This window comes from Carassius carassius, chromosome 1, assembly GCF_963082965.1.
Source record: "Carassius carassius chromosome 1, fCarCar2.1, whole genome shotgun sequence".
Taxonomy (NCBI): Eukaryota; Metazoa; Chordata; class Actinopteri; order Cypriniformes; family Cyprinidae; genus Carassius; species Carassius carassius.
In genome coordinates this window covers 50,911,790-50,935,361 of record NC_081755.1, presented here as the reverse complement: position 1 = coordinate 50,935,361, position 23,572 = coordinate 50,911,790, and the positions used below count along the sequence as shown (strand labels likewise).

The 23,572-nt window shown below is 41.4% G+C and overlaps 1 protein-coding gene across 2 annotated transcripts; it reads left to right on the top strand.

The window, feature by feature from the left end:
- Nucleotides 1-2,321: 2,321 nt before the first annotated feature.
- LOC132156214 (uncharacterized) lies at nt 2,322-10,255 on the top strand. 2 transcript variants are annotated; one of them, XM_059565156.1, is made up of 8 exons: nt 2,322-2,412; nt 3,096-3,188; nt 3,300-3,368; nt 3,938-4,108; nt 4,204-6,205; nt 6,307-6,357; nt 8,837-8,920; nt 9,894-10,255. In XM_059565156.1, the coding sequence occupies exons 1-8, from the start codon at nt 2,344-2,346 to the stop codon at nt 10,109-10,111; spliced, it is 2,757 nt and encodes a 918-aa protein (XP_059421139.1). In that variant the 5' UTR covers nt 2,322-2,343; the 3' UTR covers nt 10,112-10,255. The 2 variants fall into 2 exon arrangements, with proteins under 2 accessions (XP_059421139.1, XP_059421216.1); XM_059565233.1 differs by lacking the exon at nt 3,096-3,188 and having other exon boundaries at nt 2,324-2,412.
- The last annotated feature ends 13,317 nt before the right edge of the window (nt 10,256-23,572 follow it).

Sequence of the window (23,572 nt, the reverse complement as noted above, 5' to 3'; positions counted from 1 at the left end):
GGTCTCTTTTATCTGTCTGTCTGTGTCGGTCTCTTTATCTGTCTGTGCCTGTCTCTGTCTGTGTCAGTCTCTTTATCTGTCTGTGCCTGTCTATGTCTGTCTGTCTATTAATTTATTATATGTGGTTTTGACTTGGGAAAGTCTTGCACACTGTTTCCAGTGTAATGTACGTAGTGGGGACCTGTAGTTTTAGGAAAGCCATACAAACCCTTTGGTACCAAATACACACATTTCACAGGTTTAGCATAGTGGGGACCTTGTCTAATAAGTGATGACCTTTAACTATTTTTTAAACAACTTTATTATAGCCTCCATGCAATGATGATGACAACATGACAGCCATAGAGAACTGCTCTGAGGATTCTGTAACTACTGCAGGCACTTCACGATTCACAGCTGAGGTATGTGTATTTATTATCTCTCTCTGTGTCTTTGTCTCTTTATCTGTCTGTGTCTGTCCATCTGTGTCGGTCTCTTTATCTGTCTGTATTTCTGTCTGTCTGTCTGTGCCTGTCTGTCTGTTTCTCTGTCTGTCAGTCTCTTTATCTGTCTGTGCCTGTCTCTGTCTGTGTTGGTTTCTTTTATCTGTCTGTGCCTGTCTCTGTCTGTGTCGGTCTCTTTATCTGTCTGTCTGTGTCGGTCTCTTTATCTGTCTGTGCCTGTCTCTGTCTGTGTCGGTCTCTTTTTATCTGTCTGTATGTCTGTGTCAGTCTCTTTATCTGTCTCTGTCTGTCTGTGTCGGTCTTTTTATCTGTCTGTGCCTGTCTCTGTCTGTCCGTCGGTCTGTCTATTAATTTATTATATGTGGTTTTGACTTGGGAAAGTCTTGCACACTGTTTCCAGTGTAATGTACGTAGTGGGGACCTGCAGTTTCTTTATTTGTCTGTGTCTGTCTGTCTGTTTTTCTATCTGTCTGTATGTCTCTGTCAGTCTCTTTATCTGTCTGTGCCTGTCTCTGTTTGTCTATTAATTTATTATGTGGTTTTGACTTGGGGAAAGTCTTACACACCGTTTCCAGTGTTATTATCTCTGTCTGTATATTTGTCTCTTTATTTGTCTGTGTCTGTCTGTCTGTGTCAGTCTCTTTATCTGTCTGTGCCTATCTGTCTCCGTCTGTGTCGGTCTCTTTTATCTGTCTGTATGTCTGTGTCAGTCTCTTTATCTGTCTCTGTCTGTCTGTGTCCGTCTTTTTATCTGTCTGTGCCTGTCTGTGTCAGTCTCTTTATCTGTCTGTGCCTGTCTATGTCTGTCTGTCTATTATTTTATTATATGTGGTTTTGACTTGGGAAAGTCTTGCACACTGTTTCCAGTGTAATGTACGTAGTGGGGACCTGCAGTTTTAGGAAAGCCATACAAACCCTTTGGTACCAAATACACACATTTCACAGGTTTAGCATAGTGGGGACCTTGTCTAATAAGTGATGCCTTGTAACTATTTTTTAAACAACTTTATTATAGCCTCCATGCAATGATAATGACAACATGACAGCCATAGAGAACTGCTCTGAGGATTCTGTAACTACTGCAGGCACTTCACGATTCACAGCTGAGGTATGTGTATTTATTATCTCTCTCTGTGTCTTTGTCTCTTTATTTGTCTGTGTCTGTCCGTCTGTGTCGGTCTCTTTATCTCTGTATTTCTGTCAGTCTCTCTATCTGTCTCTGTCTGTCTGTCTGTGCCTGTCTGTCTGTTTCTCTGTCTGTCAGTCTCTTTATCTGTCTGTGCCTGTCTCTGTCTGTGTTGGTTTCTTTTATCTGTCTGTCTGTGTCGGTCTCTTTATCTGTCTGTCTGTGTCGGTCTCTTTATCTGTCTGTGCCTGTTTCTGTCTGTGTTGGTTTCTTTTATCTGTCTGTATTTCTGTCAGTCTTTCTGTCTGTCTGTGCCTGTCTCTGTCTGTGTTGGTCTCTTTTATCTGTCTGTCTGTGTCGGTCTCTTTATCTGTCTGTCTGTGTTGGTTTCTTTTATCTGTCTGTATTTCTGTCAGTCTCTCTGTCTGTCTGTGCCTGTCTCTGTCTGTCTTGGTCTCTTTTATCTGTCTGTCAGTCTCTTTATCTGTCTGTCTGTCTGTCTGTGTTGGTCTCTTTATCTGTCTGTGCCTGTCTATGTCTGTCTGTCTATTAATTTATTATATGTGGTTTTGACTTGGGAAAGTCTTGCACACTGTTTCCAGTGTAATGTACGTAGTGGGGACCTGTAGTTTTAGGAAAGCCATACAAACCCTTTGGTACCAAATACACACATTTCACAGGTTTAGCATAGTGGGGACCTTGTCTAATAAGTGATGACCTTTAACTATTTTTTAAACAACTTTATTATAGCCTCCATGCAATGATGATGACAACATGACAGCCATAGAGAACTGCTCTGAGGATTCTGTAACTACTGCAGGCACTTCACGATTCACAGCTGAGGTATGTGTATTTATTATCTCTCTCTGTGTCTTTGTCTCTTTATTTGTCTGTGTCTTTCTGTCTGTGTCAGTCTCTTTATCTGTCTGTGCCTGTCTCTGTCTGTGTCAGTCTCTTTATCTGTCTGTGCCTGTCTCTGTGTCTGTCTATTATTATTATATGTGGTTTTGACTTGGGAAAGTCTTACACACCGTTTCCAGTGTTATTATCTCTGTCTGTGTCTTTGACACAGACAGAAAAACAGACATATAAAGAGACAGTCTCTTTATCTGTCTGTGCCTATCTGTCTCTGTCTGTCAGTCTCTTTATCTGTCTGTGCCTGTCTCTGTCTTTGTCTGTATCTTTTATCTGTCTGTATGTCTGTGTCAGTCTCTTTATCGGTCTCTGTCTGTCTGTGTCGGTCTCTTTATCTATCTGTGTCTGTCTGTTTTTCTGTCTGTGTCGGTCTCTTTATCTGTCTGTGCCTGTCTATTTCTGTCTGTCTATTAATTTATTACATGTGGTTTTGACTTGGGAAAGTCTTACACACTGTTTCCAGTGTAATGTACGTAGTGGGGACCTGTAGTTTTACGAAAGCCATACAAACCCTTTGGTAACAAATACACACATTTCACAGGTTTAGCATAGTGGGGACCTTGCCTAATAAGTGATGCCTTGTAACTATTTTTTAAACAACTTTATTATAGCCTCCATGCAATGATGATGACAACATGACAGCCATAGAGAACTGCTCTGAGGATTCTGTAACTACTGCAGGCACTTCACTATTCACAGCTGAGGTATGTGTATTTATTATCTCTCTCTGTGTCTTTGTCTCGGTCTCTGTCTGACAGGGATTTTCTCCCTTCCACTTCATTTTCATATTTTTCTTTCTTTTTTGTCCTTAACAGCCTTTGGTTGATTATTCGGACAGCGAAGATGAGGTTTTGTGTTCTAAAATTATGACATCTTTTGAAAAGGTATTTATTTGTATATTTTCTTCCGTTTGTTTTTACCTGCCCCATACCTAAATTGCACTATTTTTAGCTCAATAATGTGAAGTAAATTTAAAAGGACAAATAAAAATTGAAAGAGGACCATCTTTTGGACCTTCTTAAAATCTGTTTTCTAAATGCAAGTTACTATTGTGAATATCGTTTCACACCCATAAGACATTCGTTAATCTTCAGAACACTAATTAAAATATTTTTGATGAAATCCAAGTGCTTTCTTTCCCTCCATCTGAAGTTAGAATGGCAAAATTATTATAATCTGTTTTCTGAAGATGAATAAGGGTCTTATGAGTTTGGAACAACATGAGGATGAGTAATGTTTAATGATAGAATTTTCATTTTTGGGGGAACTATCCCTTTAAATTGATAGACATGGATCGAGCATTTAACAAATGTTGATTTAATAGATACAGATTTTACACATTAATTATAAAGTGTAAAAAAAGGCAACAGTTATTTTTCATTATATGATAAACATACTTTTTTCTAGATCATTTAAAACTTGTCATTCTGATGTTTTTTGTTTGTTTTTTTAGAGATCTGTGATTTGTGATGATTCGGATGATCTCTTTGAAAAGTCCAGTGTAAACAGTAAAGATGACCATACAGACATTCAAGATGACATCAGACGGAATCATGCATCATTTGCAATGAGTGAACAACATTCCGCTTGTACCACAGCATCCAAAAGAGCAAAAAACACCAGAGTAAGTGTTAATTACTTTAATAGCTTGGATAGAATAGAGTAGAGAATAGCCTATGATGGAGGATTAAATGAACTGAATGGTCATTGTCTTTCAAGGCTAGAGGGAAGATTGCTGAGTACTCAGATGGTTCGAGTGAAGATGAGTTATCTGTTAGTGAGGAGGAGTATATTCCTGACACATCAGAGAGTTACACATCAGATAGTAGCATGAGCTTTATTGCTTCACCAAAAGGTAAAGGAAAAAAGTTACAGACTTTGCCAGTCCGGACCAGTTCAGCTGTGAACAGAATCAAAAAGTTCAGCATTAAAAGCAGCGGTGACTTAGGGAGCTCCCAGAACCACGACATAGCCAAAGTTCCTGACACATCTTCCATTCTTGACAGCGCAACATCAGTAGTTATCCCAGCTATAATTAAAAAGAGAGGTGGATTGAGAATGTACAGCAAAAAACAACAGTGCTTTTTTTGTGACGGTGCTTTTACAAAAATTTCTAGACACCTGGAACGAAAGCATAGAAATGAGGTAGAGGTAGCGAAAGCATTAAGTCATCCAAAGGGCTCAAAAGAAAGGAGGATGCAACTGGAGTATCTACGTAACAAAGGGAACTTTGCTTACAATAGTACTGTTATTAATACAGGTGCAGGACTGATGATTCCGCGGAAACTGCCCAAAAAGAACCTGGATGGGGAAAGTTTTATGCACTGCATTTACTGCAAAGGACTCTTCTTAAAGAAAACTCTGTGGCGACATGTCAAGGTTTGCAAATTCAAGCCTGGTGACGAGAAGCCGAAACCTGGAAAAACCCGTGTCCAGGTTCTTTGTGGCTTTGCACAACCTCCCCCACCAGGAGTAACTCATGGTGTTTGGAAGCTGTTAAATTCAATGAACCAGGACCGAGTGGCCCTTGAAACTAGAAATGACTGGTGCATTTTAGAGTTAGGAAAGCATCTTTACAACAAGTATGGATCAAGAGTTAAAATGCATGAACACATCCGCCAAAAGATGAGGGAGCTTGGAAGACTCCTAATATGTGCGAGAGAGGTTTCCCCCCTTACATCTATTAAAGAGCTCATTCATCCCACAAACTTCATGCATACCATCAATGCAGTTAAAAGGGCTGCTGGCTACAATGAAGAGACCAATGTATTTGAAAAGGCTAGTGTGGCTGTGAAACTTGGACAGAGTCTGAACAAAATCGCAATGCTCATTGAGAGCCACTCTACTATTAGTGGAGATGAAGAGACAGGAAAAATTGCGAACAGCTTTCAACAGCTTTATCAGTCTAGATGGCCTGAATACATTTCTTCAACAGCCCGGCGAACACTGGAGGAAGCAAAGTGGAATTCCCCACAATTACTTCCATTCACTGAAGATGTTAAACTCCTTCATATATATCTTGACGAGCAAGAGAAGACCTATCGCAAACTATTGTTAACACAGCCATCATCTCAGCACTGGGCAAAACTGGCCAAGATCACGTTAACTCAGGTTATGCTTTTCAATCGTAGACGAGAAGGGGAAGTGTCACAAATGCCGTTGTCTGCATACATCTCCAGCAACCAATCGGAGGCTCATCCAGATATTAGCATGGCCCTCACGGATTTAGAAAATAAACTATGTCAGTACTTCAAGCGTGTAGAAATCAGAGGCAAAAGAGGCAGAAAGGTTCCTGTGCTTCTCACACCTTCCATGCAAGAATCAATCAGCCTGCTTATTGAAAATCGGAGTAGGTGTGGAATACCAAATGAAAATCCTTTCCTCTTTGCACGTCCATCTGCAATGACGTTTTTCAGAGGCTCTGATTGCATTCGAGAATTTGCTGTTGCATGCAGCGCAAAAAATCCTCAGACTCTTACTTCAACAAAGTTGAGGAAACAGATCGGGACACTTTCTGAAGTTCTTAATCTTAGCAACACAGAGCTAGATCAGTTGGCAGACTTTCTAGGCCATGACATTCGAGTTCATCGTCAATTTTACAGGTTACCCGAAGGCACCCTCCAACTGGCCAAAATTAGTAAAATTTTTCTGGCCCTCGAAAAAGGACGCTTGGCAGACTTCAAAGGGCGAAATCTTAATGAAATCAACATTGATCCAGAAGGTACTATACACTGTACACAACATGGGTTCAGATTTTGGGAATGCTTTGAATAACATTACCTTGTGTTTTAAATTATATATTTCTGTATTTTCTACCTTTAGAGGAAGTTACAGTGGACAGTGATTTGGAGGAGTCCCCTTCTAGTTTGAAAGGTAATGATTACATGTTGTCAGTTTGTTCCATTTATGTTTGCCCAATTAATGGGACATCGGTTGCCCATTTCTGAGTTCATGAGTTGGACTGATTCACGGAATGTCCGCAAAATACCCGTCTGCTGACTCTGAAACCCGGAAGCAGTTCAAGTGGATGATGTAGCACGTCGGCATTGTGGGATTATTGAGAGCGCAGAGAGAGAACAAAACAAAACGCTGTTTTGAAGCGAATTAGAAGCACAAAGCGAGGATTCAGCAGACGTGAGAAAGGCGTTTATAAAGCATATTGTGACGAGTGGGGCGGGGACCGAGGCGGGAACTGGCGGACAATCAAATAAAGACTTTAATTCCAAAATAAACACAAAACTCTTTTGTATCCTTCCAATCTCCTCCATGGGACTTGAGACCGGTGGGTTGAGCAAGTGTCGCTCATCTTCAATCACTCCACCGGCCTTGCTCCGTTCCCACGGCTCTCGGCCCCGCCCCACTCCTCACACATATTTTATATATATATATATATACTTAGTGTTTATTGCTCTTTTGAAGCTGACAACTCAACCATCTGGAGTCCGTTGACGTACACTATATGCCGAAATTGTCACAGATGGGTCTGTTTCTTCCTCTTCTTATCACAGCACTCGCCCAAACCTGGCTCCTGATCAGGCACACCTGCACCCCATGAGCGCTCCAATTAACTCACTCATCAAGCCCCACATAAAAGCACACACCTCAGAATCATTCACCAACTGGTCTCGTAAACTCTACGTGGACTCTACCCTTGGTATCCTTATCCTAAGCAAGCTATTACCTACCTATGAATCTTACCACCTGTCTCCTTCCTCAGTGATCCCTTCCGTCTCCAGCTCAATTCTCCAGTCGAGGTGTCTGTTTCCCGTCAGTCCTGGTCTCCACTCTTCGTCTCTACGAGTCTCCTGTAAGGCAAGAAAGATCAAATTATTTCCTGGATCATCCTCTAGACGAATCTCAGTGCTGGCATACTCACCTGAACAATCTCCACTCAGCTCCTTTGCTGTCCTGTTGTTTAATAAACTTCGCTGTTGTTTACTTACCTCTTAGTCCGACCAGTGACCATTACAGAAGATCAAACCAATACAGAAGATGAGGCTTGAGCTGGCATCCATTAATGTGGACCCGAGGGATGGTGAGCATAGCCCTTCAGGAGCCACAATTTTTATCCTCCATGACGGCCAAGATCTAGAGGGTTTTGTGCAGGAGTTTGTGAATTATGGTCAACTCGCCGCATTAGGATGACCTTACCTTAATGGAGGGATTCTGGTGCAGGTTGAAGGAAGATATCCATCTCTTCATGCTGAGAGCTGATCCATGCTGGTCATTGAAGAATTACATTAACTTCGCGCTGTGGATCGCCGGATCAGACTTCACCGTGGACGAGGCGAATTCCCGTCCGCAGTCGTCACATGTGGCTGCCCCTCCGCTATCAGTTCCACCTGCTGTTCCCCAGCTGAGCTCGGATTTTCCAGCTGCCGGTGCCTCAAGTCCTGAATCACTGTCCGTGGCTCCGCTGTTCAGCCCGCACTCATGCCCGCCACCATCCATGGCCAACACGAGTCCGTAGCCATCCACGGCTCACTCAGGCTGGGTTCCATCTGTGGCAAAGTCTGTGCCGCTGACCAAAGCAAGATTAATGCCGCCAGAGGGTTCCATGGCAAGCCCCGTTAACATCAAGATGCCCGCACCTCGCAAGTCCCGTTTAAAGCCTGCTCCTCGGAAATAACCTCCCCTGTGGCCGATTCCCCAGAACTCACCCTAGTTTCTCCTGAGCACCCAACAGTTCCTGTAGGCAAACCAGGAGGGACACTTCTCCCGGAGTTCTCAGCTCCTCTCCTCCCCTCAGAGCCTTCATCTCCCTTGGCTCCACTGGTTCTGTCCAGCTCTCCTCCTCCAGAGCCTCCGCTGGTCCCGTCCAGCTCCGCTCCTCTAGAGTGTCCTTAAGTGCCAGCTTCTCCTGAGCGCCCACCAGAGCCCACTCCTCCTCAGCGCCCCCATGAACCTAAGACCCTGGACTTTCCCAAGAATATTTTTTTTGGGGGGGGGGGCTATATAGCCATGGCTGAATTAAGGGTGGGTAGGCTATGGGCCAAGGTTATCATCCTCGAGCTGCCTGCTCCGCCATGGCCCCCCAGGTACCTGATCCGCCATGGCCTTCTGGATCTAGGCTATAGAATATGGATATAGGCTACATTATCCCATACATTTATTTATTTGTGGTGGTTGAAATTGCTAAATAAACACGAGCACTGCACATTTCAAAATTAATATTGATATCGGAATGATATCTTATAGACCGAAATTAAGAAATGTATTGTGATGTAAATTTTGGCCATATTGTCCTGCCCTGACCCTGACGGCACCTCAGGAACTTTGTATTCTTGAGATGACTGTCTTTTTGCTGCAGAGACTTGTCAATACTCAAGACTGGCTTAATTTTTGCTTTCAGAATGCACCACAGTATCATCACCGCAGCACACTGTTTGTGAGAACAGCACACTTCCAGAAGACCCAGTCTCCAAAAAAAAGAGAGGTATGATCATTTTACTTACACCTCACTTATTGCTGATTGTCCTGAAAAAAAATTTCCTTTTGCATCAGGATTCTATTTACAACATGTTTTTGACGCATTTTAGTATTCTAACTATGGGTGAGCCAATTAAAGGGATAGGTGCTGTTGATTTAGGGATCAAGGGAAGTCGTGGCCTAATGGTTAGAGAGTCGGACTCCCAATCGAAAGGTTGTGAGTTCGAGTCCCGGGCCGGCAGGAATTGTGGGTGGGGGGAGTGCATGTACAGTTCTCTCTCCACCCTCAATACCACGACTTAGGTGCCCTTGAGCAAGGCATTGAACTCCCAACTGCTCCCCGGGCGCCGCAGCATAAATGATGCCCACTGCTCCGGGTGTGTGCTCACAGTGTGTGTGTGTGTGTGTTCACTGCTCTGTGTGTGTGCATTTCGGATGGGTTAAATGCAGAGCACAAATTCTGAGTATGGGTCACCATACTTGGCTGAATGTCACTTCACTTTACTCTCCCTCAGTGCTAATGTATCCGCTGAGAGAGCAGCCTTAGCTCGGCTAGTGCTTCCCACATTTTCCGCTGACTCTGATGTCTGTGTAGTGATTAAGAGGTACACTTCGTTTTGGGTAGGCTATATCTAACATGCATTCGTGGTCTCATGAATCTATTAGTTGTTCCTGGTCGTCGTTTTGGCTGAGCACAAATTATGTTTAACTTTATATATTTATTCGGAATTTTACCAAATTAAAACTGACATTAACAAAAAGAGGCAGAGTTGTGCCTATGTCGTGCTTTCCCCCATACACCACGCCTACCAAGTAAGGGTACTATTGGCAGTGAAAGCACAAGCCTGATCAAGGTTACCTGTACCGAATCGAATTGAACTGTACTGTACCGTACCACTCATTTGCATAAGACCACTGGTTAATGCATTGTTTATGCAAGTGCTTGTCATGAGTAAAATGCTAATGTGTTCCCCCCACAGGTTACGTTAAGAAGACGGCCTGGAACAAACATGAGATACAGGCTGTGGAGAAGCATATGATGAGGTTTATTAACAACCGCAAAATTCCAGGAAAGGCGGACTGCATGAGGTGTAAAGAGGCGGAACCACTTGCACTTAAAAATAGAGAGTGGTCCACACTTAAATTTTACATCAAAAATCGAATCTCCGCTCTAAACAGAAAAGATCTGCCAAATTAATTGACACACTGGCAGATTTAATTGTTCACTGGTAGAAACAAGCTTTTATAGTTTTAAAACAAGCTTCCATAGTCACATGGTTATAACGCAATAGACCATCAGTTCCATATTATTGTATGGAAATGTAGATTGTTCTTTCGAAAATTAAGGTTTTAAATAACTTTTTTTCATCCTTGTCTGCTTCAAATGTATAATTGTTTTTCTATAAACGCAAGCATGGTAGACTTTCATGCTAAAGTTATTGTACTTGTTTTCAAAAACTTGAGAATGCAGTGTTTGTCATGAAGGGTTTTATTAATTAATATATTTTTTTAAACAACTAGTGTTTACTGTGAACATCTTCATGAAGGATTTATACTAATGTTTGTTGACGACTGAAACTTATGCTAATGTTTCTTGACTTGACTATTTTGACGTACTGATGTTATGAGTTTTGAAAATGTATGTCATATACTGTATAACACTTTTTTTACTAAACCTTTTAAAGTACTAACAGTTAATTTTGTTTCTACATATAAAACAAACATCGACAAAATCAATTAAAGCATGGAGCAAATTGTAGCTCCTGTTCTGTCTAAAGTACGCAGATTCTCTTTTGTGTGTGTCACAATGACCAAAGACTGGTGTTGAGTGTGTTTAGATTCGATCCCCACAATGACCAAAGACTGGTGTTGAGTGTGTGAGTCCAGTCCCCACAATGACCAAAGACTGGTGTTGAGTGTGTGAGTCCAGTCCCCACAATGACCAAAGACTGGTGTTGAGTGTGTGAGTCCAGTCCCCACAATGACCAAAGACTGGTGTTGAGTGTGTGAGTCCAGTCCCCACAATGACCAAAGACTGGTGTTGAGTGTGTGAGTCCAGTCCCCACAATGACCAAAGACTGGTGTTGAGTGTGTGAGTCCAGTCCCCACAATGGCCAAAGACTGGTGTTGAGTGTGTGAGTCCAGTCCCCACAATGACCAAAGACTGGTGTTGAGTGTGTGAGTCCAGTCCCCACAATGACCAAAGACTGGTGTTGAGTGTGTGAGTCCAGTCCCCACAATGACCAAAGACTGGTGTTGAGTGTGTGAGTCCAGTCCCCACAATGGCCAAAGACTGGTGTTGAGTGTGTGAGTCCAGTCCCCACAATGACCAAAGACTGGTGTTGAGTGTGTGAGTCCAGTCCCCACAATGACCAAAGACTGGTGTTGAGTGTGTGAGTCCAGTCCCCACAATGGCCAAAGACTGGTGTTGAGTGTGTTTAGATTCGATCCCCACAATGACCAAAGACTGGTGTTGAGTGTGTTTAGATTCGATCCCCACAATGACCAAAGACTGGTGTTGAGTGTGTGAGTCCAGTCCCCACAATGACCAAAGACTGGTGTTGAGTGTGTTTAGATTCGATCCCCACAATGACCAAAGACTGGTGTTGAGTGTGTTTAGATTCGATCCCCACAATGACCAAAGACTGGTGTTGAGTGTGTGAGTCCAGTCCCCACAATGACCAAAGACTGGTGTTGAGTGTGTTTAGATGTGATCCCCACAATGACCAAAGACTGGTGTTGAGTGTGTTTAGATTCGATCCCCACAATGACCAAAGACTGGTGTTGAGTGTGTGAGTCCAGTCCCCACAATGACCAAAGACTGGTGTTGAGTGTGTGAGTCCAGTCCCCACAATGACCAAAGACTGGTGTTGAGTGTGTGAGTCCAGTCCCCACAATGACCAAAAACTGGTTGTGTGTTTGCCGGTCCCCAGATATACTCAATACCTGAAATGTCCCCACAAGTGACCACTGTGTCAGGTTTAGAATTTATTTAGTGAAATATTTGTAATCTGAAGAGATACTTTTAAAAAGGCTTTGTAGTTTTTGTCAAATATTTTTTTTTTAGGTCTGTAGGATCATAGGAAAGGGTGGTCCCCACTATGTAGCAATCCTGACAGGTGACCCCCACAATGCACAAAAACAAGTATGTGTGTGTGTGTGTGTGTGTGCGCCGTGGCTGTCTGTGCGCGTTTGCGCATTTTGATGGAGTGACTAGGCTGCCGCGCCGCCTCCTTCTCTGTGTCCCGCACAAAACATTTGTTTGTTGTATAAGTCATAAGATAGATGTGTCCATTCATTTGATTATTATATTTGATTGTGCATTAGCCTCACATGACTGACTTTGCTGAATGCAGGCAGCGATCTGATGATGCCTGATATGAACTTGGGTTGCTAAATTAACTGAATGAATATATGAACATATATTCCACACATTGATAGGTCACAGCCTACCCATGACAAGATTTCACCGCACGTTACTGTACAATAAATATGGATTCAGGCAGCAGGCTGCACAGTGAACTGTATTGGCAAAAGCCAATTTCTGCTTCTTTTACCAATATATTTAACGATTTGCATTTCTAATCCAAACAACGTCAAACTTGGCACTGCACTTACTTGTGCCCGTAGCAAGACACCTGTCAAGCTTGAAATCCATCGGATTTATGGTTCGAGAGATATGCGAATAACACACACACACACACACACACACACACACACACACATACAGACGTTCTTTTTAGACATGTTCCTGATAGATATATGGTATATATTGTCATACTGCCCAGCCCTAATGTGTGGTATTGATTGGGTAATGACAATAATTTCTATATTACAAACCTAGAAAATGTTTTCAGATGGAGTATGTGATAGTTTATAGTTAATTTTTGAATATAACAACCTTTTCATTTTAGGGTGGTCTTTTTAAATGCATATTTCAACCACTTACACTGTTTTTTTCTTCTTCTTTTTTTCCCTGAGATTACCTATCTAGGTCTGGTTGGTGGCTTTGACCTGAAAGACACCGTCTGGAGAGTGCTGAAAGCCACTTTTACAACTGCTGTGGCACATGGTATGAATTGGAGAGGAGTCAATGGGAAGATTGGTGTCCAACGACTGGTTGTTAAGGAAGTTATCATTGGTAAGAACCTTTTTTAGAAGTCATTCTTATTTGTATAGCGCTTTGCACAATACACAACTTTTCAAAACCGCTTTACAGAACATCGTATTGTTAATTCTGTTATCTCAGTAATACTGTAGTAATAGTCACAAATTCCTGGTTTGGTGCTTAAATCCCCTAAACACCTTTTCTCTTCCTGCTAAATGCATAAATGTAATTAACAATGCAAATAATCAATGTATGAGTCAAACTCACTAAAATTGGCGAAAGTTTATTTTCCAAGCATCAATTTACTATATCCACGTAGGGCTGCCCTCGACTCAATATTTTTCTAGTAGTGCTGCATCACAGTTAATGCTTCTCTGCAAGCGCTCTAAGTTTGAGCCGCTTATAATTTGCATTTGGAAACGCAACGTGCACCAACCATCCGCAATAAGAATCGTATATAAATCTGTTGTCAACAAAGAGAAACGTCTGTGGCGTTAAAATAAAATAAAAGCTCAGTGGTTTGAAACCAAGCCATTATAAATGTTAGTATTGTAATTTTACCGTTGTTCTGTAAAGAGAATTAATTAAATATTATTGTAACATTATTATTATTATTATTATTATTATTATTATGAATACATAAGTTCTCATTTTTTACAGTACAATAGTGCATATAATTGCAATATTCAGCCCCTCCAGTTTTTTGCGATTCCACGTTCGCTTAATACAACACAAAATCAACAAAATGTCGCATTTTTTTTTGCAATCCTGCATAATTCCTAATTTAACCGCAAAATAATCACAAAAAAAGACCTCACAAAACATTAAATTATAAACACCCAATTGAAATATCTCTAGTTTTAATTAAAGTTTCAATGTATTACATGGATACAGATGTTGCGCACGCGTGATGTCTGTGATCGGTCTGTCAGAAACAGATCTGTGAAATCATAGGAAATGCAAGCAGCTAACCATGTCGGAGATGGCTACAAGGATGACGGCCGCTGGACATGATCGAAATGAAGCTAGCAAAAGTGATTCTTGTATTTTATATTGCTGTGTGGTATGACGATTTAAGGACAAGTTCGGTATTTTACACTTAAAGCCCTGTTTACAGATCGTTTCTGATGAAATACAATGATTATGATTAAAATTTGGACAAATGCTGCTGACACGAGAATTTTAGCTTTCTGTGGTATCACCCCACCCCCACCCCCCACATCCCACCTTCACAATGGCTGCATAGGTGCACTGGCATAATCCTTCCTTAAACGCATTAAACTTTCGTTTACAAAGACGTGAAACTCACCGAGTGGTCAGGGATGTTCACTGATATGCTCATACAAAAATCGCTGCAAAAGATGTTTTCCAACAGGTTTTATCGTAGTTTTTGTCCATCTCCATTGAATTTTTTTACAACGATTTTTTGTGTGAGCATATCAGTGAACACCCCTCTGACGACTCGGTGAGTTTCACGTCTTTGTAAACAAAAGTTTAATGTGTTTTAAGGAAGGATTGTTCCAGTGCACATACGCAGCCATTTTATGGGGGGGGGGAGGGGTGATACCACAGAAAGCTAAAATTCTCGTGTCAGCAGCATTTGTCCAAATTTCAATCTTAACCGTTCTATTTCTATTTCAAACGATCTGTAAACAGGGCTTTAAGTGTAAAATACCGAACTTGTCCTTTAAAAGTGCAGTATACCGCGAAAAAACTAATTTCAGCCAGTCAAGTGATATCTGTCTCTGACTGAGTGACTGCCTGACTGCAGTAGGCTGTGTGTGTGTGCAGAGGTGGGTAGTAACAAGTTACATTTACTTTGTTACATTTACTTGAGTAAATTATTTGGGTAACTAATACTTTTGGGAGTATATTTAAAGAAGGAAGGGTACTTTTACTCTTACTTGAGTACATTGTTTGGGAAAAATCTGTACTTGTACTTCGTTACTGTGGGCGATGCTCCTCTCGTTACTTTATCTTAATGCAATAAATGTTATAAATACTTCAGTATATTCCAAACGCGACGTCTACTTTTCTCTGGACAATTAGCGATGCTCATTCGTGAATGATTCATTCAAAGGCTTGATCAAACCAATTGGCAAAGGAATGAATTGGTTCATGAATCAGTGTTAATGATTCATTCAGTTTCCTGCCGCACGCGCTGAGCGTCTGAAGTGGTTCACTCAAAATTGTAACGTTTAACATCAGCAGCGTTGAAAACTTGGCTATGGAACTGCACTGAATTGAAAGCAAATCTGCAAAGGCTATTATTTGCTTGCGATGGAGATCTTTATTAGATGAACACCGCGTGTGCTGTCTACTGTTTAACAGGTAATAACTTGGGCTACATTCGATTACAGTACACGATACCACTGTGACATTAGTTTGTTGTATTTGTGACTTATAACAGAAGGGACCAAGTTGAATGCAGCTTCCAAAAGACAAAAAAATAGCCGATTAAGATTTAATTCATTTTAATACAATCACAACGGTGCGAGTACGTTCAGCGAGTCATATCATCAGCTGCTAAATTCAGATCTGTGATCGCTTGCTGTCGCTGAGCCAGAGATAGATGCGTTTTTACAGCACTGCGCATTATAACCAATCACACATGATTCTTTTGAGCTTATTAAAGCATTGGCCAATCAAAAGTGTTCAGATGAATCATCGCTAAAATACCGGTGCTTCCTTCACTCGCTCGCTGACTGAATACCTAACGCATTCTCATCCCAAGGCGTCATATACTGACACTCTTGACATTTCGTCAACATCCTACGCATATGGCACCCTCTAGCGTCAATATGAGACACAGATTATGGGTTAAGGTTAGGGTTAGGGTTAGGGTTAGTGTTAGGGTTAGACCGCTAGGAGGCACCTTCTGGCCCATTTTTATCTGCTTCTAATATTGACGCTAGAGGGTGCCATGTGCGTAGGATGTTGACGAAATGTCAAGAGTGTCAGTATATGACGCCTTGGGATGAGAACGGGCTGGAATACCTCATTCTGGCGAATTTTCTGGCGAAAGTGCAGATGTGTGTACGAATCTGTAAATAAGATATTGATTTCACAGTGTTAACAGGTTCAGTGATTTTAATGGGAGTCTTTGAGAGTGACTGAAATCTAGACTGTCAGTGAAATGATCTTTGATAATGTAAATGTTATTTGCTCTCTTTCTGGACAATGAAAGATTAGTAGCAATTTTTATATCACATTAACTTTCAATGTTAAATTAATATTTAATATAAAGAAAGTCGTATTAAAAATATGTAATGGCATGACACCTATATCGGTTACTTAAGTAAACAGACAGGGTTTTATAATAAATTACATAATTAGGCTACTTTTACCATCGCATATTATCATTATTAACAATCTATGTAATGTGAGAATCGATATATTTCATTATGTAGTTCATGCGTCTGGGAATGTTTCTAATAAAAAAATAAAAAAATAAATAAATAAATAATGCTTAATAATAATTTGCCAATATGCTGTTGTGGCTGCTGTGTGTCACATGACGACCCCCATATGGCTAGACACAATTAGTTATGATATTTCCACAATATTTACGCTTGCAGAAATATACTTCTGCGTGTGACAGAAGAAGATCCGTCAATGTGCATTTGGTTCGTTATGTTCAGATGTTCGGTAACTTAACGGTCATGTGAGGAGTTTTCTCTCTTCTCTGTGTCAGAGGTTATTTATACATATATAATACACACTTTAAAATATAATTTGTTTTGTGATGCAAATCCGAATTTTCATCAACCGTTAATCCAGTTTTCAGAGTTATGATCCTTCAAAATATAATTCTAATATATTGATTTATTACCAGTGCTGGAAACAGTTTTGCTGCTTAATATTTTTTTGGAACCTGTGACATTTTGTTTGGAATTATTTGATGCATAGAAAGATAAAAAGAACATCATTGATACTAAATCAACATATTGGAATGATTTCTGAAGGATTATGTGGCATTGACGACTGGAGTAAAGGCTGATGATGCCCCTTTTCAGGTTAGCCCTGGATTTACTGTAGGCCTGAGCATCATCTGACCTGAAGGCAGTGTTGCGGGCTTTCAGCAGAAGTCGCACCTACTTGTTCATCCATGGCTTCTGAATAGGGTATGTTTTTATCTGTTTTTCCTGTTGTAACACTGTCAATGGTGGAGTTGATGTGATCCAGTACAGAGGAGGTGTAGATATCAATGTCCGTGTGAGAGCCACAGGCAGCCTGAGAAGCAAACATACTCCAGTCAGTGTGTTGAAACCTGTCTTGAAGTAAAGAGTCTGCTCCAGTTGGCCACACTTTTGGCGCTTTTCCACTACACAGTACCAGCTCGACTCGGCTCGCCTCGACTCGGCTCTGTTTGGTTTTCCACAGTGTGAAAATTGTACCTGTACCGGCTTCCAGGTACTTTTTTTCATACCACCTCCGGCGAGGTTCCAAGCGAGCTGAGGCGATACTATAATGTGACGTGAAAACACAGCAGACTGCTGATTGGTCAGAGAGAATCGTCACTATTCACTGCGTCATCATTACACTCCTGTTTTTTTCAGCAGTGTTTCGTTTTGCTGCCCTCAACCTCTCCTGAAACAACGTTTGTCTTCTTGCTGTGAGAAACAGCCACATCCCGAGGATCAAAAACAACATGCACTCGATTTCCTCCATTGTCCAGTGTTTGTGGGTAGCGGGTGTGTGTCGCGTAGAAGATTACGTCACGGCAGTTTCCTGCAGTGTCGCTATGACAACCAGGTACTATTGTGGAGGTACTATCTGCAATGGAAAACGGAGCGAAAAGCGAGCCGAGCCGAGTCGAGCTGGTACTGGTAATGGAAAAGCGCCATTTGATGGTCCTTACTGATGGCTTCACACGGTTGATAAGTGGTGAATACTTAGGGGTGAGAAACAAAGAAAGGTGATCAGACTGTCCGAGGTGGGGGAGGGGGTTCACGATGTAAGCTCCATTAATGTTTGTGTATACATGATCCAAAGTTTTGTCTCCTCTGGTGTGGCAGGAAACATGCTGGTGAAATTTGGGGAGCACTGTTTTTAATTTGCAGTGATTAAAATCACCCGCGACAATAAAAGCAGCCTCCGGGTGAGCAGTCTGTTGTTTACTAATGGCTGCATGAAGTTCGTTCAAAGCAAGTTTGGCATGAGCATCCAGTGGAATATAGACTGCGGTTATTATGGTGGAAGTGAACTCCCATGGCAGATAAAAAGGTCTACATTTAACCATGATAAACTCTAGGTTAGCTGAGCAGTGTCTTCCAACAATGACAGTGTTCGTACATCAAGCTTTGTTGACATAAATGCACAATCCACCACCACTTGTCTTGCCGGAGTCATCTGCCGTTCTATCTGCCCAGAACGTGTAGCATCCGGCTAGCTCAATAGCATTATTGGGTACGTCGCTGTGTAGCCATGTTTCTGTGAAAACCATGACATTGCAGTCCAAAAGTCTCTTACTGTGGGTGATGCGAATTCGTAACTCATCCATTTTGTTCACCAATGACCGCACATTAGCGAGAAAAATGCTGGGTAAAGAGAGCCGGTGCGGTGTTAGCTTTAGCTTGACTCTTAGACCTCCGCGCTTCCCCCGCCTTTGTTTACGATCTCGACGCTGCCAGCGAGTACTTCCGCCCCGGCCGGGTAGAGTGCTTAGCCTCGGGTGTTCTAGCGATCTCAGGGATGAGCCGAAGATTGGTGATAAAACTTTTGGAAAAGTCCTCACCGATATCCAAAAGCTCCTGTCGGGTGTATGATGTTAAAGCAAAGCTGTTCAGTATGAACAGACCCCGAGATGAGTGGGAATAATACTGCAAAATTGCAAAAACTGGAGAGACGCTGAGCCTCGCGATGTGTTCACGCCGCCATCTTGGTCTAATGTGCTAGTTCCTGTGACTTGTTTCTTATTAGCTTTCTGATAACTTCTCTTTGTTGGTGAAATGATGAGGTTGTATAATTTTGTTCCTGAGAGGCATGTAAAGGTTTTAGTGAAACGCAGCGGAGCTTCAGGCCCAAATGTGGAAACGCAGCGCTATTCTGGCCTCTGTGCTACTGGCCCGACAGTGGAAAAGCGGCTAGTGTGGACCATCGAAGTGTGGCCAATTGGAGCAGACTCTTTACTTCAGGACAGGTTTCAATACACGGACTGGAGTATGTTTGCTTCTCAGGCTGCCTGTGGCTCTCACACGGACATTGATATCTATACCTCCTCTGTACGGGACTACATCAACACCACAACTAACAGTGTTACAACAGAAAAACAGATAACAACATACCCTAATCAGAAGCCGTGGGTGAACAAGAGGGTGTGACTCCTGCTGAAAGCCCGCAACACTGCCTTCAGGTCAGATGACACTCAGGCCTACAGCACATCCAGGGTTAAACTGAGGAGGGGCATCAAAAAGGCCAAGTACTGCTACAAGCTGAAGGTAGTGGAACACTCTTCCAACTCTGACCGGCAGGGCATCCAGGAAATCAGTGACTACAAGCAACTCCGCTCCAATGGTCATAGATGTCTCTTTCCTTGATGAGCTAAATTACTTTTATGCTCACTTCAACAGCGGCAGCAAGGAGACGTCCACCAAGATCACACTCTCAGCAGACCACCAACGCAAAGCTGCTGGCCCAGACGCCATTCCTGGATGTGTGCTTAGGGCATGTGCAAAGCAGCTTGCTTGGGTCTTCACAGACATTTTCAACCTGTCCCTGCACTCTGCACTCACACACTTGGACAATAACAACACGTATGTTAGGATGTTGTTTGTTGACAACTCAGCATTTAACAGTGTCATTCCTTCCAAGCTGACCACAAAACTGGGAACCCTGGACATTAACACCTCCCTCTGCAACTGGATTATGGACTTTCTGACCAACAGACCTCAGCATGTTCGGTCACGCCACACCCGCTCCACCACCATCACACTCAACACCGGTGTACCACAGGGCAGCCCATTCCTTTACTCTCTTTTTGTGCATTGAATCCAACTCCATCATCAAGTTTGCAGATGACACCACAGTGATTGGCCTCATGTGACAACGATGAGACTTATTGTTACTGATGAGGCCAAACACTGTGGTGTCATCTGCCTACAGGGAGGAGGTACAGCACCTGGCCACATGGTGTGCTGACAATAACCTGCTCCTTAACACCACTAAGACAAAGGAGCTCACTGTGGAGCTCAGGGAGAAGAAAGGAAGCAGACATGACCCCATCCACATTAACGGGATGGTTGTTGAACGTGTCTCCAGCTTCAGGTTCCTGGGAACCACCATCTCGGAGGAACTGTCCTGGACCAAAGACACCTCCAGCCTGGTCATGAAGGCTCAGCAGCGCCACTTCTTCCTCAGGACACTGAAGAAGAACCAGGTGTCTTCAACCATCCTGGTGAACTTCTACCGCTGTGCGATCGAGAGCATCCTGACCAGTTGTATCACAGTCTGGTATGGGAACTGCTCAGCTGCTGACAGCAAGGCACTGCAGAGGGTGGTGAAAACTGCCCAGCGCATCACAGGGACACCACTCCCTGCTATTGAAGACATCCAGAGGAAACACTCAAGGAGTCCTCTCACCCTGACCATGGACTGTTTAACCTCCTACCTTCCGAGAGCTTCCGGACAAGAACCAGCAGACTCCAGAACAGCTTTTTCCCTACTAAATTCTGCCCTCTGACACCACACCACAAATTATGTCCATGGTACTGCCTTATTTGGATATTTATTTACATTTGCAACATGCTGTAGACACTGTATATCCTATACTTACTTCTTATTATTGCACTTCTGGTTAGATGCTAACTGCATTTCGTTGCCTTGTACCTTACATGTGCAATGATAATAAAGTTGAATCTAATCTAATATAATCTAGTCTATTATCTAATCTAATCTGGCCATATTTGAGAAAAAATAAAATTGAGTAGTGTGCATCACTGGATATAGCTGTCAGTCATTTAAAATTTCTATCATAAAACGTATCGTTAAAAGTTGACTAATATTAAATGATTAGCAGCTGCATCTTACCTTACCTACTTGGATTTGATTGGCCATCTCAGTCATTTTGACATTGACAAGTGCTGTTAGACCGCTGTGGCTTCTGAAGCACTTAGTATGTGCAGCGGTCACGCGAGCATCAGTAGTCATAATGTATGTAAGTGTGCGTTTTCCATATTATGTGCGTGCCAGCAATTATCCCTCTCTGTGTATGGTCAAATACGGCGTTTTAAAATGTATTTGCTCCGCAAAATACCCCGTTGTGATTAAAATTGCAGTAAAAAATGCATGAAAATACTTAAATGAAAATGTAATTTTTTATGTTCATATTGTCAAATGGTAGGCTAAAAAACACTCTCCTTAGCCTTTTTGTCATAAGTGTGAGTGTTTGACACCTATACTGCTACGACTGCTGGTTCGAGTCGCTCCAAAAAGATTCTGGTATACGAGGAGCTTATTTGCAGTTAAAAAAACAAATATATAGTGATGCATTGCTACCACACATAATATTTTCCACTAACCTCATAATATTGAGATGTTATGTCATTAAAATGAAATTTTCTCGTAATAACCCAATGTAACATCATTAAAACAACATAATTATCTCCTTAAAACTACATATTTCTTTCTCATGATAACGTCATAAAAACAATATGATTTTCCCTTTATAGATTACATTGTGCGAGCGAGCTAAACAATTGTCCACGCTGCTGTTGCCGCAGTCCTGACATAAACAAACATCTGCACACTGTTGAAATTATACAAATACACTTTTTAAAATGTATTTTTATATTTTTACTGTAGTATTATGTTTATTAGGGTTAATCTACAATCTTACTACAATGATCTAACTGCACTCAGAGACAGAGGATATAACTCTTTTAAGATGATCAGATCAAATCTGGTATTTCTTAGGGTTGTGCAAAAAAATCGAATGCGATTTTCATGCGCATCTCATCAGTAAAGACGCTCCTGTAATTAGAAGTATATCTCCAGCACGAGCGTTCAGATCAGGGTTGCCAGGTTTTCACAACAAATCCTGCCCAGTTGCTTCTCAAAACTAGTCCGAGCGCATTTCCAGGAGGTTCCCCGATAAAAATTGCTTCCCGGGGGAAAAAATAGATTTTTTTTGGCAGGGTTGCCTTGGTAAAATTTGCATTTTGTGCGCTAAATATCACGTTATTGGTATTGGGGTTGCTTCAAACCGCGGGCGTGAAAAACAACCGCAGAAAGTTGCTTGTTGATTTACATTTAAGTACAGTACAGTTTTTATTTCACTTTTGGTACAACCAGTTTTGGGGGGTAACGAATTACAAAGTAATGGATTACAGTAACTACTTTTTTGGGTAACAAAGTAAAGTAACTCATTACACTAATAATATTGGTAACTACACTACTTTACTAGACTATAGAAATGCGCTTTCCTGCGTTACACATGCCGTGTTTGCCTGTGTGTAAAGTTCTGGCTGGGGTTTCCCGATAACGATTAATTTTAGGCTTAACCCTCAAAGACTCATTATGGATATTCAGAGGCGCCGTAGTGCACGTGATTACGTCATCGCATTTTGACAACATTGATTCGTCAGAAGAAACCAATGCTTTCGTTCCTCTGAGCCAAACAGAAATGATTGGTGACACTTAGTCCCACCCCCGTGTGCAGATTGGTTCAAACTCTCCCATATTAAACCAATAAGTAGTCTTTTGAACTACTACTTAACATAACCTACTGCTTTGGAAAATGAACAAAAACAAAGTGAAAGTAAAGTCTGTCGTGAGTGCATGAATACAAACACACAATAACACATTTGCATGAGAAAACTCTCCGAAAAAGCACAAAAACACTCGACAGAGTACTCTGACATAAAACAAAAACAAGGATAAAACACATCTGATAAAGCACTGGGATTTATGTCTTGGGTCGTTGGGCGATGTCCCAGTAAAATCGATTCTGACACAGATTACAGCCAACGAATCGATCATTTATAATATGTATATTATGTATATTAAGTAAATCATTATATAATTATACAGTTCATAAAGATAGTTTTTTCTGTTTGCACTCTGAATATTTCTCACTCATTTTGTGTGTAGTTTGTGAATCATTTGCACTGTTATTGCACTGTATTGTTGAAGACAATTTGTGCAATTGTTTTTACTATTTGCTGCATAGTTTGTGTTTATTGTTCATACTCAGATTGAAAATATATTTCTCAGAAGAAGAAAAAAGAAATTAAATTTATCTTTCAAATAAAATCTAAGTTTTGTTTTATGCCTTCATTTGATAACCAGAAAAATGTAAATACACAACAGAATTTCTGAGGGGGAAAAAAAACATTTCATAAGGCTATTTTAAGAAAACAATAATAAATGAAGTTGTTTTTATGCATTTAAATAATTACACATGCTAAAAAAAAAAACATATGGTGAAGAAATAAAACATTTCATAGGGCCCTGAACATTACATTTTTGTTAAACTTTTAATAAATTGCTGTGAAAATGTATGTGTTATGAATTAAATTAATTAGACATACTTTTTGATGATTACAATTAAAT

Coding starts and splice junctions, on each gene's coding strand:
- LOC132156214 (XM_059565156.1), top strand. CDS start 2,344: ATGACAGCCATAGAGAACTGCTCTGAGGATTCTGTAACTACTGCAGGC. Junction 3,369..3,937: donor TTATGACATCTTTTGAAAAG/GTATTTATTTGT, acceptor TTGTTTTTTTAG/AGATCTGTGATTTGTGATGA. Junction 6,206..6,306: donor AATCAACATTGATCCAGAAG/GTACTATACACT, acceptor TTCTACCTTTAG/AGGAAGTTACAGTGGACAGT.